The sequence below is a fragment of the Notolepis coatsorum genome, assembly GCF_963971535.1.
Source record: "Notolepis coatsorum genome assembly, chromosome: 12".
Lineage (NCBI taxonomy): Eukaryota > Metazoa > Chordata > Actinopteri > Aulopiformes > Paralepididae > Notolepis > Notolepis coatsorum.
The window spans coordinates 44,868,167-44,887,386 of record NC_140176.1 but is presented as its reverse complement, the minus strand read 5'-3'; the positions used below and the strand labels follow the sequence as shown (position 1 = coordinate 44,887,386).

Here is a 19,220-nt window from a genome sequence, read left to right as displayed (position 1 = left end):
GCACCCGACACAGCTGATGTTACTTGTGTGGACGTGTACTTCGTACCATTCAACAGCTCAGCATCTCGTCAAACCCTGCCGTTTTGGATATTGTGTTGTGTTTATATTGTGTTACGGGTTTGTTCGGGGACTGTTTGTGTGATAGATAGCCATGACTACCGTAGAAGAGTTAAAGCTGCGAGTCAGGGAACTCGAAAATGAACTGATCAAGTGTAAGCAAAAGCAGTCGTCGATGGAGAACGCTGACAACAACAAGGCACTGTACAACAGACCTAAAATCGACAAAATGAGCGCTGAAGTTGTCGACTCCAACCCATACAGGTAACTCGAATAATATTTTTCCTCAGTCTCATCCTCTCTGCTCAAGATGCAAGTGCAATAGTGTTGACAGTTGCATTTCCTTTAGTCAGGCCACATACATGCCATATGCTTGATTGATTGATTGATTGAAAACTTTATTAACAGATTGCAGAATGGGTACACACAGTACAGCTCAATACATACAATTGTTAAGGGGATGCAGACCAGAGAAAGACTTTCTTCTTGTTTACATCAGGGTCCCCCATTTTCAATTCATCATAACATATGACATACAGATAGACTACTGCTACATCTATACATTTATGACATACCAGATTTGCAAATACAGTACGGTTTGTGATACAAAAATAGTCTAGAAAAGAGAGTATATACATTTGACGTAGAAACTGTACAATGCTGACATTTCACACACGTGTACGTATAATCCATGTTGTATTTGTCTTGCAGTCGTCTAATGGCATTAAAGCGAATGGGCATAGTGGAGAATTATGAGGTATGCTATTCTGTGTCTTGTTAATTTACTGCTGCTTTTCTTTATTATCGTTATTCCCGGAGCTCAGAGTGCCAATTGATCTGATTTTATTTCCCCACAGAAAATCCGCTCCTACACGGTAGCAGTGGTCGGGGTCGGGGGAGTGGGCAGCGTGACGGCAGAGATGCTCACCAGATGTGGCATCGGTAAGGTAATGCAAACTTGTCATTATTCCGTCCACATTTCCTTCATGATAGTTCTTCCATCTGGTGACATGGTCAGCTTTAGATTTACATTACTACTATTTCTGTAATGAGTTGTATGTGTATGTATCAATCATCCTTGACTTGATTGATTGATTGAAAACTTTTAACAGATTGCAGAATGGGTACAATACAGTACAGCTCAATACACACAATTGTTAAGGGGATGCAGACCAGAGAAAGACTTTCGTCTTGTTTACATCAGGGTCCCCCATTTTCAATTCATCAGGACATATGACATACAGATAGTCAGTACTGCTACATCTATACATTTATGACATACCCGATTTGCAAATACAGTACTGTTTGTGATACAGAAGGAGTCAAGAAAAGGGAGTATATACATTTGACGTAGAAACTGTACATTGGAGGAGGTTGGGTGGGGGGGGGTTGGGTACATTGGGATATTGACAACCATACTGGGTAATTTACATTGGAGGTGGTTGGGGGGGGGGGGCACACTGTATAAACAAGCAAAACTGTACATTGAGGGGGGGGGGGGGGAGACACTGTACAAACAAACAAAATTGTACATTGGACTATTGACAACCATACTAGGTAAATGACTGTACATTGGAGGGGGTTGGGTTAGGATATTTACAGGGGCCCGTGTTGAATTGCAGTCTCCCGTAGGTGTCCCTTGAGAGAGGTTTTGAAAGTGGGTAGTGATCCACATTCCTTTACAGCTTTGGGTAGGGCGTTCCACATTGATGTGGCATAATTGCGAAACGTGTTTAGTCCCTTATTTGAGCCGAATCTGGGTTTAACATGATTTATGGAGCTCCCTCTGGTGTTGTGATCGTGGTATTCACTGACCTTTGGGAAGTATTTTGCCATGTACATGGGTACCTTGGTCGTGTAGTGTATCTTGTAGACCAGGCCCATTGCAAGTTGCTGTACTCTGTCGTCTACTCTAAGCCATCCTAGGTTGTCAAAGTGGGCAGGGGTGAGGTGGGTTCTAGGAGTAAGGTCAAGCAGTAGTCTGACCAGTTTGTTTTGAGATGTTTGTAATTTTGTTTTTAGCGCCTTTGAGGTGCTTTGGTACCATGAGGTGCAAGCATAGTCGTAGTACCCCTGAATGAGTGCTCCTGCCAGAGTCTTCAGGGTATTCTTGTTTACCAGAGAGGAGATCCGGTACAAGAATCGAGTTCGTTGGTTGACTTTTTTTATTACATTGGATGCCATTTTGTCACAGGAGAGATTAGCCTCTAGGATGGAACCCAGGTAGGTAATTTCATCTTTCCTTGTGACAATATTGTCACCCACTGTAACTGAGAAGCCGTCGGTCTTGCTGAGTTTGTTATTTGAACCGAAGAGAATGGACTCTGTTTTGCCCATGTGTAATGATAGTTTGTTATCAGCGAGCCATATGCAGATTCTGCCTAGTTCCGAGCTGAGGGTTTTTTCAACCTGTAACTTGTTCTTGTCAGAGACCAGCAGGGCTGAGTCGTCCGCAAACAGGAACAAGTTGCAGTCACAAGCTGACGACATGTCATTTGCATAAATTAGGAACAGTAGCGGTCCTAGTATGCTTCCTTGTGGAACACCACAGCTCACTGTGAGGGGGGGGGATAGGGTACCGTTTACCTCCACCATCTGTTCCCTCCCCTCAAGGTAGGATTGCATCCAGCTCACTGATAGACTATCAAAACCAATTGCTTTTAGCTTGTCAATCAGAATGGAGTGATTGACCGTGTCAAAGGCCTTTTGTAGGTCCAGCATGACCATGCCGCAGTATTTGCCTGCGTCCACCTCTTGTTTGATGTGGTCATTCAAGGGACTTCCAGGGACAACAATGTAAATAAGTCATTGGCTTTTTCGTTCCTATCCTTGACAAAAGCAAATATGTGATGTAATGATCTGTATATGTTTTGTTGTCTAAATAAATACCTACCTACCCACCCAATTATATATCACGGTTGTATGTTTTTTACAGTTGCTCCTGTTTGACTATGACAAAGTGGAACTGGCCAATATGAACCGGTTGTTCTTCCAGCCTCACCAGGCGGGCCTCAGTAAGGTGGAAGCAGCAGAACTCACGCTCAGGTATATAAAAAATTAAATAAAAAGATGACATTTATCTAAATGGTGATTTCATTGGATGTGCACTGTTAATTAATGCTTGTATATCTAATTTTATGTTGTCATGTTTGTTTGTGTTTGTTTAAAAAATAATAAAAAAATAAAATACAAAAATAAAAAGATGACTAACCTTTGTACTGTCATTCAATATTATGCACTTTGCTACTAAGTAATCTACTGTACCTATACTATGCACTCTAGACTAGCACTCAAGTTCGCCACTGCTTGACGAACAATCTTATTGACCCTTAGCTGCCAGAGTTGTACCCTTCCTGCTGACTTGTTGTACAGAACCTTTGTCTCTTTGGATAAAAGTGTCAGCTAAATGACTCAATGTAAATGTAATGTGGTTACAGTTTTATGGAGACATTATATGTCTTTATTTTTTTTGTTACTTACCTGCTCCTCAATGTTGCCAACAGAAATATCAACCCAGACGTGTCGTTCGAGACGCATAACTACAACATCACCACCATGGACAACTTCTCACATTTCATGGAACGCATCAGGTGGGGAATTCCGTTCTTCTTCTTTAGTCAGATCCTCTTCCTCGACCTTCCCCCTCAATAGCAGTACACTCCTTTATTACTAATGGCCCCTCTGTGTGCTTCTCAGTCATGGAGGACTGGAGATGGGGAAGCCTGTGGATCTGGTCCTGAGCTGCGTGGACAACTATGAGGCCCGGATGGCCATCAATGCGGTCAGCATGTTGCCGTTCTGACATCACTGTGTTTACATGTGAAGTACATTTTATATACAGTGGGGGTGATACTAGTATTGATCCATCATGGAATCTTGATGCAGTATTTCCCCCCCACTATATTGTTGTATCAATATGTTGACACCTAATCTTGTGATTTGTCATCTTTTTTCTGATGTTGATTGAAAGAAAAAATGGAGAGATCCATTGCAAAATATCGTAGTATAGAACTGCATACAATTAACAGCATTATCAAATCGTTGCCCCAAGTATCGTGATAATATTGTATTGGGAGTTCTGTTAATTCTCACCCCTGTATGTATATTTTGCTCCTAGGCCTGTAACGAGCTGAGTCAGATCTGGATGGAGTCTGGCGTGAGTGAGAACGCCGTCTCAGGACACATCCAGCTCCTCATCCCCGGAGAGTCGGCCTGCTTCGCTGTACGTCCCCCCCCCCCCCCCCCTTATTCCTTAATTCCCGACAATGTTGTTGTTGTTGTTGTTGTTGTTGTTGTTGTTGTTTCTCCTTTCTCATCGCAATCCATGCTGTTCCTCATACGAGCTCCGGGCTACTTACACAAACCAATGCAAAGATAACTAAAGCTCACTGACATTTACTCCACAGCGAACACAAAGTAGATTTAAATCGTGTGCAGTGTGTACAGTACAGTGTAAATCTGTATTTGATTATGCACACTACATTTGAGTTTCTGTGCATATACTGTATACACCAGGCGTTGTTGCTGTTAGTCTGGTATCGGTCTGAATCCACAGCACATACTGCAACCATACAAAATAACCATGACTTACATTTCACATGACTGTGCTCCTCTCCAACGGTCTGTGCTGCCCTGCAGAAGCTGACCGCAGTAACTACACTAACAGTGAAACTGAGACAAATGGCTTTAAAGTTCTTCCAGTGATTTTGTAGTTACTGCAATTCTGTATACCCCTTTTCTCTAAAACGGAGCAAGATTGGACTCTGAAACTTTGTCACAAGATAAAACGTAAGAAAAGAAAATGGTAGTTACTGCGGTTAGCTTCTGCAAGGCAGTGTGGTTCCCCTTAACATACATTGATCACCATGGGGGGGGGGGGGGGAGTGATGGTACTAAAACTATTAAACACCATACCTGTAATACTGTCTGTAAAGTAACAGTGGTGTCCTTGTGACAGTGTGCGCCGCCCCTGGTGGTGGCAGCCAACATCGACGAGAAGACTCTGAAGAGGGAGGGAGTGTGTGCCGCCAGTCTACCCACCACCATGGGCGTGGTCGCAGGCCTCCTGGTGCAGAACGTCCTCAAGTAAGATTTATAAGTATAAATCTTAAGTAACACTTATAGCTTGGGATGTAGAAAGATAATTAATCGACTGGAACTGAACTGTGGTTCAAATATTAAAATATTTTATGATTTTGCCAAAATTATCGATTTGGAATCTGAAGTTGGATCATAACATCTACTTATAGCCGCTGAGAGACATCAACTATGAACATGTTGAGGAAAGACCTCTGGAGCACACAGACGGTTTATGCCATTTATTTCTGGTATGAAATGTACTTTCAACACTTCCTGTGTCTTCATCAGAGTCAGGCACAACCTTGTAACATTGGTCAATAGACCTTTCTCAAGCCCTGCCCTCTTATTTTTTTTGTATCCTCTAATCACAAGGTTTGTCAGAGGAAAACAGTTATGATAGGAGGATCAAGAAAAGAGGGCGAGTTTGAGATTGAGGTCAATTTTGCACCAGATATAAAGGTATAAACTGTCTGTCTACTGTCTCCAGTGATCTCTTCCCTGTCTTGCTGTGCTGTCCTGCTCCTGCCAGGCACGGGGACCTCTGTCCTGCGGTGGCTAATCCTAAAAATAAAAAAACATTGGCTTTTACATCATGGATCCACTGTTTCCAGGTACCTGTTGAAGTTCGGCACCGTCAGCTACTATCTAGGCTACAACGCCATGCAGGACTTCTTCCCCACCATGACCATGAAGCCCAACCCCCAGTGTGACGACCGCTACTGCCTCAGACAGCAGGAGGACTACAAGGTGTGTCTCGTCTAAAGACGTCCTCGCAGAGGGGGAACGAACAATAAATGTACCCCGCAAACGAGGCTTAATTACCACACGAGTACAAGAAAAATGGTGAACAATGTATGTCGCATACATGTTCTTCAGCATTGCTTCGCCTTCTACTTTCATGGCTCTGAATTTAAAAAGTCCCGGCTGTCGGGAGATGAAATTAGATTAAATATATGAAATGTTTTTGGGGTTACTGGGGCGAGAGCTTGTATGGAATCAGTGCAGCTGCCAATTCAGTGTTGCTATGTGTTTTTATTGTTTTGCTAATATGGTCGCTCTAAGTGGTATTAAAAAGGTTTTTAGTCATACATTTAACTTGGTGAAACCTGCAGATACGCTGTTTTTGCAAGCAGTGGACTAGGGCTGAACAATTAATCACAATTGTATTGAAATCGCTATATAGCCTGCTGCAATTTTAAAATCACAGGAGGAGCAATGTGTGTCAAAGTACCATCCTAAATGGAGTATTGTGGTGCTGCTGAGATGTCCTCCTGGCCTACAAATCATATCCTACACGCTTAAAACATCTTTGCTTTGGTACAGATCTCCACAAAAATCACACCATGATCACTTTAATCAGTTTTTCAATGAAGATGAGAATAATGATGTCAAAATGATCATTCCCTCTAATATCGCAAATCATATCTCAATTGCATCAGTCAAAATAATCAATTATCTCTTTTCAAAATCATTCAGCCCTACACCTGTCATTCATTCCTCCTGCCCTAGCTTACTGCCATCACCCAGGGACACCATGCTACACATGCTGGTCTCGCATATTGAAGTGTGATGGGAGATACCATACTTCTAACACAAAGCTGAATATTGACCTATATTGTTCACATTTCCACTCTGTAGTCTTATCTCTGATGAATCTGTTCGAAACTAATGTCAGCTGTGTGATGTTTCTCCCTCAGAGGAAAGAGGCACAGCGACCCAAACAACAGGAGGTTGTAGTGGTGGAAGAGGCAGTCGTACATGAGGACAACAACTGGGGTGAGTAGACACAACACTGTCTCATCAGAAAACGTAAAGTACTTAATCGACTACAGGAAAAAAAGGTACATAATGTATGGTGTATATATAAGTAATATTTGTCTTGCATCTGCGAAAGTAAAAAAAATATAAAATATCTATCTTAATGTTTGAACTGTCATAGTATTGCTGTGCTTGTATCAGGTGGGTGGCTTGGTCTAGTGGTGAACACACTCACCACAAGCATTGAATCCTGATCAGTTAATTGTTGGGGACTTTTGCCAATACAAAATGTAAATATATTATGGCTATAACATAACGTATATTATGTATCCTTTTCCTGTGGTTGATACTTTATTTACAGTAGTAGAAAAGACTCACGCACATCCAAAGTATAGTCACGGGTGCTTGACAACTGATACTTTATTTACATAATATTTGAAGTGAGATCGGGCAGGTAGAGGAGGTAGTCATACACGAGGGCGAGTGGGGTAAGCGCTGCCTGTGTAGGGCAGAGTCGTCAACCGACACCATCTCCATTCAGACGGCTCAGAGCTGTAATATGGTTGTAATGTCTAATGATGGACGATCGATCATGTCTATAGAGTCCAGTTACCCCCTCTGATGAACAGATCCTGTAAGGTGTTAATTTTCACCAGATGGTTGTGCTTCTCGTCAGTGTATCGATAATAATAATAATGTATTCATTACTGATGCACCGATGTGAAAATTGTAGCCGATACAGATATTAATATTGCTGTTCTGGCCGATACCGATATTTACCGACGTCGATATCTCTGTATAGAAATCACTTTTTTATGATAATCAAATAAAGAGCTATTTTCCAAAACGCATTTTTTTTTATAAACTTTTGTAACTTATTTTCAGAAATGACAATTTTTTTTAACTATTTATCTTTATCGGACCGATACTGATGTGTAAAAAAAACTGCCATATTGGCCGATATTATATTGGCGGCCGATATATCGTGCATCACTAGTATTCATTATTCTTGAACCTGTGTCCATCGCTCCTGCACTTGATATTACAATGCGGTTGTATGTGATTTGTTTGCCTCATATGAACACTTGTACCTGACAGGTATTGAGCTGGTGTCAGAAGTAACAGAAGAGGAGTTGCAGGCCGCCTCGGGCCCTGTCCCTGACCTCCCAGAAGGCATCACTGTGGCCTACACGATTCCAGAGAAGGTCCGTACCTCTACTAGGGTTTCTTAGTTTGCTCTGAAAACCAGCATTTTCTTTACGCTCCAAATCAGGACCTTGTCTTTACTATGTTAAAAGGGAGAGGTCAGCTAAACTGTTCAGCAATGCTTAAATACATGGGGAACCATAGCATGTATCAAATCATACATTACATTAACTATATAGAAGGACTCTTTACAAACATTAACTATACAGAATGACTCCTTACAAACATTAACTATATAGATTAGAAGGATTCCTTACAAACTAACTATACAGAATGATTCCTTACAAACATTAACTATACAGGACTCCTTACAAACATTAACTATACAGAATGATTCCTTACAAACATTAACTATACAGGACTCCTTACAAACATTAACTATACAGAAGGACTCCTTACAAACAGTAACTATACAGGACTCCTTACAAACATTAACTATACAGAAGGACTCCTTACAAACATTAACGTTAGGTTATGACTATAACCAAGTTCTGTTAGTTAGGGGCGATGCTTGGCTTCGCCTTCTGCACTATCTCGCGTACGTGCACGCGTACTGAATAAACCACAAATGTACCTCTAATACCAGTATTAGTCTGACCACACCCCTCATCAGCTTACCTTCATAAGCAGGTGTGTGGTCACCTGCTCTCCTCCTTCCCAAGCTTTCACCACAAGGTGAGGTCAAGGGCTGCAGCGGCCGTCCGAAGCCAAGCATCGCCCCTAACTAACAGAACTTGGTTATAGTCATAACCTAACGTTCTGTATCGTTAGTGGCTTAGCTTGGCTTCGCCTTCTGCACAAGGGAGGCCAAGCGGAGCCACTTGGCTGACAAATACACCCCGCTGACAGCCCCCCAAAACCATCAGAACAGGGAGGGCCGAGCCCCCCCGACCCCCCCTAATGGAGGGTAGCCCCCCTATTAGGGACGTCACGGGAGGGCGACGGACCCGACCGTGCGAAGAGGCACTCAAGCAACTCAACGCACAGGGTGAGCAGACCGTGGCTTGACCCACGACTACACACACGCACAACCCGCATGCCACCCGGGAACGAACGGAGGAACAACCTCGTTACTGCCCCCAGAATCACGGGGTCAAGGGCAAACCCAACCCCGTGGCAAGGCCGTAGCAGCGGAGCACGAAGGAAGACCCAGACCCACCAAAAGGACTGGACTCCCTGGAATGGGGGCCCGGAGAAGTCCATGATGCCAGCATCAAGACCCCACCAGGTGGGCACGTAGTGCCCCGCCCCCCACATCGCCAGCGTATTCGGACAAAGGCCCCTCAGTTACTGCACCTGGTATTCCCAGGCGGAACCAACCAGGCCAGTAAGCCGAGCGGGCCCCGTCCCCCCAATAGTACACCGCCTGGCACACTGACCCTGCAGAATAGGCAGTCAGCATGGCCGTAAGCACACAAAAAAGGTTAACCAACGGAAGCAGGCAGCGCACCGGGGAAAAACCAGGCAACAGGCTGTTAACCCTAGCCTGGAGACTGCGGACGAGACAGGCGCCAGAGGGGACAGCTGAACACAGCCGCCCCGGCGGAAGGAGCGTAAGCTGGCGGTGTTGCATGACCAAGCCTCCATTTAACAACCCCCACCCAGAGGGGTCGAGGCAGAGAAGGCTGACACGATTGGCAGACGTCATGAACGTGCAGGGGCACCCTCAACCGGTGAACCCGGGAGTTGACACTGCTCCAACACACCAGGGAACCAACCACCTCGGTGTTACCCAATGCGGTGGTTGTTCCTATAACCCCTCAAGAAAAAACTCCAAAACACACCTGCGGGTATACACCGGCTATACCGCAGTACAAGTGTTTCAGTTTCCAAAAAGGGTTAACCCAGGCCTACGGGTCGCAAACATCACTTCGGACCGGGCCTGGCGGTACGGGAAGCACAGGGTCACCAGAGGAGGTCAAAAAACCACCCCCACAGGCCCCTCTTCGCCATGCGTGAGAGAGGAGCGAAAAACAATGGAGAACCAGCCCCTAAGCACACCGTACCTGGTATTCCCCGGCGGTCTCCCAACCAAGTACTAACCAGGACCAACCTGTGTAGCGGCCGAGATCCGACGAGATCGAGCGCGTACAGAATGGCATGGCTGTAAATGTTCACATTTTTACATCCCACCACCCTCCCATAGGAAAGAGACGGGGATCCCCAGAGAGACTTCCCACGCGAGCTGTACAGATTGAAAAGAATATATTGCACCTTGAGCCATGTAAAAAACTGGTTTTAGGGCCTCCGGGGAAGAGGCACCGAACCCATACACACTCAATAAACGAATTGAATCGAATATACATACAATAGAAAAGGACCCTTCTAGAGGGTCCACTCACTTTGACAATCTGAGGAGGAAGGCTCTGTACTCTGATGGAGGCTTCCTCACATGGATCACATGGAAGAAGGAGTCCGAACTCACAGAAGGCCTGAGTAGGCGCTTGGTGAGGAGGAGCCCTGACCACCCCCCCTGAAAACAGATCCATCACATGGACCTGAACAGCACACGGAAGTCCTACCAACAGAGACGCGCACGGTGACGTACTCTATGGCGGGGGAATTCCTGCGGTGCACACGCCCAATATACCAGGCCGTGGGACCAGGAACTCCCTCCCCCCCCCCCCCCCCCCCCCCCCCGTAACGTGCCGAACCGCCACGTGACGGGAACCTTGAAGGACAGGGGGTGTACCCCTGACCGACAGAACAACGGGGAGAGGAAAGGTTACCAGTTCACCCCTTTACGACCCCACACCCATGATACGACGTAACGACAAAAAGAGAATATGACACAGTCATAGTCAACCCTATGAAGCGTTTCACAGCTCCACACAGCGCACAAGCTAACCTGCTATCTGATTTTTACTAAGGAAAAACACAGAATAGAGAGGGCTCTAAGAACCCCGGTCCAACATACACATGTGCTTCTGTGGTCAGTACAACCCAGTTGCAGGTCACATGACACACACAACCCATCATCATCACAATGAGAGAATACATCATTCTTGATTAGTATCGACCACAGGCCTTGCTAAGCACACATGACAGCAACCAAACCAATTTCCCTTTAGGAAATAAGTTTCTCCAGCAGATTTAGCACAACCTCAGCAATCAAGCTGAGAGTTACATCGTATCCCTACCACACAAAAGACACAATTAATGCACAACATGTCTGATAGGAGGTGATAAAGTCCCCAGGGAACCGGGGGGGGAAAAACACAATCCTCCTATTTTACCCTCAATACGGCCAGTTAAAACAGGAAAACCTGTTAATGTGTGAACTCACTGTCCATTGTCATTACAGTCTGAGAAAGAACATTCTTTTACTCACTCGTCACCAAGCATAGCTTCATAGGTTAGTTGCCTTAGTAGTGAGTACACGGTACACATAAACACCATGATGTTTCTCACACAACAACCAGATCAATACATCACGACCTGCACAGAGAAGCTACTGCCAGTGACAAAAACAGCTCACACACAACCCGCAACGTATCTCAAATGCATTGCAACAACACACGTTTTGGGAAAAAACACCGTCATTCACAATACATTTAGCAAGGTAAAACCAGAAGACGTGTTATGAGGGTCTGGCCAACCCCGTACCTGCCCGGAACGCAGATCAGCGAAGTGCAGTCATAAGCCACCGTAGAACACAGCCCTCTTTGTTGACGCAATCCCCGTCTAGGCTCAGGCAGGGTTGACGAACATCCCCTGTCAAAGATGACGTCGTGGTCAAGAGTGTAAAACATGTTAAAAATCAAAGCACGTTCAACAGAATAGCATCAAGCTAACGGCTGCTCCAACCGTTCTGGTGCTATCGCTTCCGCTCGCGAGACGCCGATCTACGACGCACGCGATCAGGAGCGAGCTCCCGGCGGCGCGCGAGAAGCCTAAGCTACCCCGCGCCAGGCCACCGACCGGCTAACCGTAAGCTATGAACATGTAAACAATGACATAACACTCACCCAGACAGGCCGCCGTTCTGAACCCTCCTCACTTTTTAAGAGAAAAGAGAAAACAAGACGTCAACACCGCTTCACAACGGTGACATTAACACGTCCGGCGGAATCAGCACAGTACCAACTGGCCTGTATAGCTGACTTTGAACATGAATCTGCCGCTATCGCACATTACATGCACATATCCCCTCGTGAAGGAATACTCTCATTTGGATATGAAAGATGGGGTCTTAACACGGTGACAGAGAGAATCCACTCGTCCAGAACACACAGGGATCACCAGTGTCAATGGTCGCGGCCCACTAGTTAAAACTATAATGGTCGCCAGACCAAGGCCTTCTGTCGCCTAGACGGCTAAACAAAGGACCCTAGCCTGGGGCCGGTTTCCATAAACTTTGTCTAGTAGCCCCCATAGCACTAACAGACAAGTGGAGCCCGCCAGCAAACACTACTCACCCAACCTGGAACGCACCGCTCCTCACAACAGCGGCATGTCCGACAGTTCAGCTGTGGCCTGACAGGTTTCACCCCAACAAACACAGCAAGGAACTGCAGTTGAGAAGCATGCAGCGGCGTGCTCCCAATACGAAAACCGGTGGAGGGTTTGTAGAATGATCATCATCTTCTAGACACTCCAGTACGAAGACAATATCGCCGTATTTTCTCGAAAATAGTGAGAGAGAAAATAAAGATATGATGTCAACGTATCCTTGTTTCCCAAGCTGTTCCTAATCCAATTTCTTCCATCATGGTGTCAAGTGTGGGGATCTACCGAGGCACCTCTTCCTTGTGGTGAAAGCGAGAAGGAGGAGAGCAGGTGACCACACACCTGCTTATGAAGGTAAGCTGATGAGGGGTGTGGTCAGACTAATACTGGTATTAGAGGTACATTTGTGGTTTATTCAGTACGCGTGCACGTACGCGAGATAGTGCAGAAGGCGAAGCCAAGCTAAGCCACTAACGATACAGAACTATACAGGACTCCTTACAAACATTAACTATATAGAATGATTCCTTACAAACATTAACTATACAGGACTCCTTACAAACAGTAACTATACAGGACTCCTTACAAACATTAACTATACAGAAGGACTCCTTACAAACATTAACTATACAGAAGGACTCCTTACAAACATTAACTATACAGAATGATTCCTTACAAACATTAACTATACAGAATGATTCCTTACAAACATTAACTATACAGAATGATTCCTTACAAACATTAACTATACAGAATGATTCCTTACAAACATTAACTATACAGAAGGACTCCTTACTCCTTCCATAAGGACAGTGTCATAGGGCTGAACCAAACGCCTGAATTCTTTAACTATTTCCAGTTCCGCGCTCTGATTGGCCACTGACGTTTCTGGACGCGCCAATCGTGTGACGGCAAGGTCTGCCACCGGTTAAGCTTAGGCACTCTTTCGAAGTTGGTTAAGGTTAGTTTGTCTTAGAGCAGGGCGATAGAACACCAGCCCTGATTCCAAACTCTAACCTTAACCAACTTCGAAAGAGTCGCCTAAGCTTAACCAGTGATAAACTAGGCGTTAGTTTGCTGCTGTTCGAGGCGGAAATGGGCGCGTCACGCGATTGGGCGCACATGTCACATGACCAGAAACGTCAGTGGCCAATCAGATCGCACCAGAAAGGTCAGTGGCCAATCAGATCGCAAATGCAGAACTGGAAATCCGTTAGTTAAAGAATAGACGCGAACCAAACACATTACACAAAGTGCTATGCCGTCTAGCCACCACTAGGGGCAGGGCGGCTAACCGCGAGTGAATGAATGTGTGAGCGCATGAGTTGGTGACATTGCCGGTCATAGAGGTGCTTCACATCAAAATACCGTCACAAGGGTGAAAATGCTTATTGGATACTGAAATATAAACTGCTGCTCAGACTAAACTGATTTCCTTCATCAGGCTGCGTCAGGAGGAGAGACGGTGGAGGAGTCTGACCAGAGCCTGGAGGAGCTGATGGCTCAGATGAGGAAGATGTAACACGTTACCAGGACGACGCATCTCTGCTCTTCTAAACACACTGATTCTCAACCTGGGGGTTGCAAAATACAACATCATGTTTATAATTTCTTTGGTATATCTGTTTTTCTTGTGAAATGAAGAATATTGGAATTGTAAAACCCTCCTCCAGTCATTAATCATGCTAAATAGCCTGGAATGTTCACCATTGTGTCTTTGCTGGACTGCAGTGACCAGACCTCCCCAGGTTGAGAACCACTGTTGTACAAGACATGCATCTCCATGAGCTTCAGCTGCAGCGCATCTCCAGTCTCACTGAGACTAACCATCTCTTCTCCTGCTCTCTGATGAAGTATGACGACTCCAGGCTCCACAGCACTTTGGGGACAGGATTAAAGGGGCACTTCACCAAAAAGAATGTCTCTAAACAGTTTTGCACACATTCATTTAGTTTTGACGGTTAGAGTAAATTACAGCTCAATTAAATTATAAGGTAGCAGTCCCTATAAAACAAGGTATTGCTTTTTCTTTTGGTGAAGTGCCCTTTTAATGTAAAGCAAGTTCTAACCCACTAACGTCAACCCAGAATTAATTATTCCCTTCGCAATCGGTTGAAAGAAGGGAACGCATGAAAAATACTGATGGGTTTATAAATAAATATGTAACCCGGGAAGCATGCTTACGGCAGTGCGGACAAGTTCACCATAGGCACACAAACTGACAGTATTGGACCCATCTTAAACCCTGCCCTTTTTTCCATCGTTCCTCCAATCAAGTTGTGATTGGAGGATCAAGAGAAGAGGGCAGGGTTTGAGATAGGTAAATGGTTTAACTGGAGAAGGTCCCAACCAAATGAATGTAATGAATTAGAACAGCAGGTTTTTGACACTTTCTATGCGTCAGCCGTTGTTATTGGAAGGTGTATGTGTGGCACTTGTCCCCAAAACAGTCATTCCCTATTAAAATATTAATGGAAGGTTACCTTATTTATGTATATCATTGTCTCCACCATTTGCTATCTGCTGAAACCATGCTGACAAACACTGTACACACACACGCTCTTGGTTCAATAAAGTATTTATTAGACAGAATACACTCTGTGGTATATTTGTAATGTGATCTTCTGTCTATACAAATGTCCTACAGGTTTAATCACATGAGTAACATGGTAAGACAGATGCACTTGTGGTTATGTTGTGCTTGGCGATAAAATGGCAGGATTTTGGCTTCATGTACATTCAGTCAGGCTGTAAATACTGTAGTGTTGGCAATAAAAAAAATCTTACAGATTACATAAATGAATAAATATATGTACTTAATTTACCTTCATGTGAAATTAAGACCTTATAGGTTGGTTTCCAAGGCATGGGTTAAGCCTGGCTTAGGACTGCCTTTGGGAACTTCCCATGTTTTTGGTTTAGACCATGTCTGTGGATATGAAATCTAGAAAACTGCTTGGTGAACTTTTGATATTAATACTGTGATATATATTTACCCTGACACGTTATACACAGTTCATGTTGAGACATTTCCTCGTGAGGTATGACTTGGCACTTTTAGTTTGCATAATTTGGTAGAATTGCCTGAGGTCTGTCTGAAAACAGGAAATTGTCAAATGAAAGGAAATACCAACATTGACACCTCTTTTAGTCGGGTAGTTCTATTAATAAGGGGCCAAAGTATGACATTAGGGTACAAATCTGATGCAATTTAAAAACAACATTTTGTTTAGGATTTAGTTTAGTCAGGGATGTTTTTACACTTGAAATGGCCATTGAATTAATTTGTTCTGATATTTTGGCCTGTTTGACCTACAAGATTGAATTTAAGGATATCATTTTGCAATCATAGTGCTATTCAACATGTCTAAGCATGAGAGAGAGCAGGTGAAACCCTTTTTCATGTTGTGGAAGTTTCATTAACATTCAAATAGTTTGTCGCAAAACCTTTTGAAATTGCAAGTACCACGGTATGACAATCATGTTAAGATCATTATTAATAAGATACATTGTGTGCATGCATCTATGTGCACATTGCACAAGATAATGTACAAAATACATGATCAATTAGCAATACATTATCAATAAGTTAATACATGAAGAATTAAAGTAAACATATTTTCATATTTCAGTGTTAAGTTAGAATATGAGATGAAATAACAAATTATGTGCTGTTCTGAATTTTGTGTTTGTTTGAATGTGTGGTTTTGGGGGATGGAGAACACAGCAGAAGATCATGCGAGTTGTAATAATTTATCCCTAATATTAAATTATATTAGGTCTAGGCTACGATCTGCTGAGTTGACACACCCACCACCCGCACACATAGCAGAAAGGTATGAGACACAGAGCAAGTGAGGAGAGAGGAGCAGCAAAGTATACAGCAACATTGATGTGGGAGAGGCAGGGCAGCATAGTTTAACCACCGCACTCTATTAATAGACGGACAGTAGAAAGAGCCTACCCGTCTGTTAGCTAGGCTTGTGCTAGGCTTATTAGAAAGAGCCTACCCTTCTGTTAACTAGGCTTGTATAATAAAGAACCTACCCTGCTGTTAGCTAGGCTTGTGCTATGATTATTAGAAAGAGCCTACCCTGCTGTTAGATAGGCTTGTATTACGCTTATAATAAAGAACCTACCCTGCTGTTAGCTAGGCTTGTGCTAGGATTATTAGAAAGCCTACCCTGCTGTTAGCTAGGATTATTAGAAAGAACCTACCCTTCTGTTAGCTCGGTTTATGTTAGGCTTAATAACCTACCCTTCAGTTAGCTAGACTTGTGCTAGGATTATTATAAAGAACCTCCCCTTCTGGTAGCTAAGCGTGTGCTAGGATTATTATAAAGAACCCCCCCTTATGTTAGGTAGGCTTATGTTAGGATTATTATAAAGAACCCGCCCTTCTGTTAGCTAGGCTTATGTTAGGATTATCATAAAGAACCCCCCCTTATGTTAGCTAGGCGTGTGCTAGGATTATTATAAAGAACCCCCCCTTATGTTAGCTAGGCGTGTGCTAGGATTATTATAAAGAACCCCCCCCCCCTTCTGTTAGCTAGGCTTATGTTAGGATTATTATAAAGAACCCCCCCCCTTCTGTTAGCTAGGCTTATGTTAGGATTATTATAAAGAACCCCCACTTCTGTTAGCTAGGCTTATGTTAGGATTATTATAAAGAACCCCCCCTTCTGTTAGCTAGGTTTATGTTAGGATTATCATAAAGAACCCCCCCTTATGTTAGCTAGGCGTGTGCTAGGATTATTATAAAGAACCCCCCCTTATGTTAGCTAGGCCTGTGCTAGGATTATTATAAAGACCCTTCTGTTAGCTAGGCTTATGTTAGGATTATTATAAAGAACCCCCCCTTATGTTAGCTAGGCGTGTGCTAGGATTATTATAAAGAACCCCCCCCTTCTGTTAGCTAGGTTTATGTTAGGATTATCATAAAGAACCCCCCCTTCTGTTAGCTAGGCGTGTGCTAGGATTATTATAAAGAACCCCCCCTTCTGTTAGCTAGGCGTGTGCTAGGATTATTATAAAGAACCTCCCCTTCTGTTAGCTAGGCGTGTGCTAGGATTATTATAAAGAACCTCCCCTATGTTAGCTAGGCGTGTGCTAGGATTATTATAATGCCTGCCCGGTCATCCCAGGTGTTCCCATTTGTAATTACCCCCTACGTGTATGTTTGTTGGATCATTGTAAATTCTCTCCTATGTGTTCTTCCTCAGATTATCCTACATGTTCTTCCTCAGGTTATCCTACGTGTTCTTCCTCAGATTATCCTATGTGTTCTTCCCATAGGCTATCCTACTGTATGTGTTCTTCCTCAGATTATCCCATGTGTTCTTCCTCAGGTTATCCTAGTGTTCTTCCTTCAGGTTAATCTGTTAGTATTTCAGTTTATTTCAGTTTTGTTGGCTAGTTAGCTCGGCTGTCAAGCATGTTCTACTTTCCGTTACCTGCCTGCCTACTGCTTTTATGAACACCCTTGGAACCTTCTACTGCCTCTACCGCCCAGTGTTTGGGTCCTACCACAACTCTGTTGTTACATTATGAATTCATTATTAATGCGGTCAACAGTGGAAAAATAACATAGGAAGGACGTTTTAAGCGTTTGTGTTAACCCTCAAATGTTTTGATCTGTAGAATTCTCTCTGGCCCCCTAATTGAGCTATCTCAAGCCCCGCCCTCTCTTGAAACTTTGTCGACAGTTGTGATTGAAGGATCAAGAGAAGAGGGCGGGGCTTGAAATAGGTCCGTGAATAGCACTATCCAGTAAGACTGGTATTGTAACGGTGTGAGCTTCACCCATTGTCGTTGAGGGGAAGGTTCAATGTTAATTGTTACTGAAGACAATTTAAAAGTGCTTTGATACTTGCAAGATTATACTCGGATACTTTGATACCACTGAAATCTGGGGCATAACCTGAAAATGCCTCCTATCTTTATGATGTTGGTGGAAAATGGCATGTCAGACACCACCTTGGAGTCTCCCGTTATTTGGGATCAAGTCTGATTAATGGGAAGGGCCTACGTAAGACTATTATCAGTCATCATCTTTACTCGTGCCTTGTGGACAAGCAACTTTACAACTTCTTTTTTTAAAGCCTATGGGAGTGAAGGACCACTCACAAGTCTGTTACTCATATGCTGATGTTAATTAGAATTTACCTATCTCAAGCCCCGCCCTCTTTGCTTGATCCTCCAATCACAACTGTTGCTCGGACAAAGTTTGCAACAGTTGTGATTGGAGGATTAAGAAAAAAGGGCGTTTTAAGAATTCTGTTCTCAGGGATGATTGGTTTGCAGTAGGGATGGCCGATATTATCGGCCGACCGATATTATCGGCCGATATCGGCAGTAAAATGTGATATCGGAAAATATCGGTATCGGTAAAAAATTATAAAAAAACAATAACAATATTGCATCCAGTGAAATTATTAGTTACCTGAAATTATTCCGTTTTTTTTGGGGGAAAACCCTGCATATATCGGTATCGGTTGATATCGGTATCGGAAATTAAGAGTTGGACAATATCGGAATATCGGTATCGGTAAAAAAGCCAATATCGAGCATCCCTAGTTTGCAGGGAATATACAACACATGACACCCACCAATGGAACTACTCACTAGTGTGTGTGTGTGTGTGTGTGTGTGTGTGTGTGGTGGGATTTAAT

General features: G+C 43.7%; 1 protein-coding gene across 1 annotated transcript; it reads left to right on the top strand.

Moving 5' to 3' along the window:
• Nucleotides 1-18: 18 nt before the first annotated feature.
• On the top strand, nucleotides 19-16,895 carry uba5 (ubiquitin-like modifier activating enzyme 5). Its single transcript, XM_084326262.1, has 12 exons — nucleotides 19-321; nucleotides 769-814; nucleotides 915-1,004; nucleotides 2,993-3,102; nucleotides 3,561-3,647; nucleotides 3,754-3,838; nucleotides 4,175-4,279; nucleotides 5,015-5,142; nucleotides 5,748-5,883; nucleotides 6,834-6,912; nucleotides 7,993-8,099; nucleotides 13,994-16,895. Exons 1-12 carry the CDS (start codon nucleotides 152-154, stop codon nucleotides 14,069-14,071), a joined length of 1,221 nt encoding a protein of 406 aa, XP_084182388.1. The 5' UTR covers nucleotides 19-151; the 3' UTR covers nucleotides 14,072-16,895.
• The last annotated feature ends 2,325 nt before the right edge of the window (nucleotides 16,896-19,220 follow it).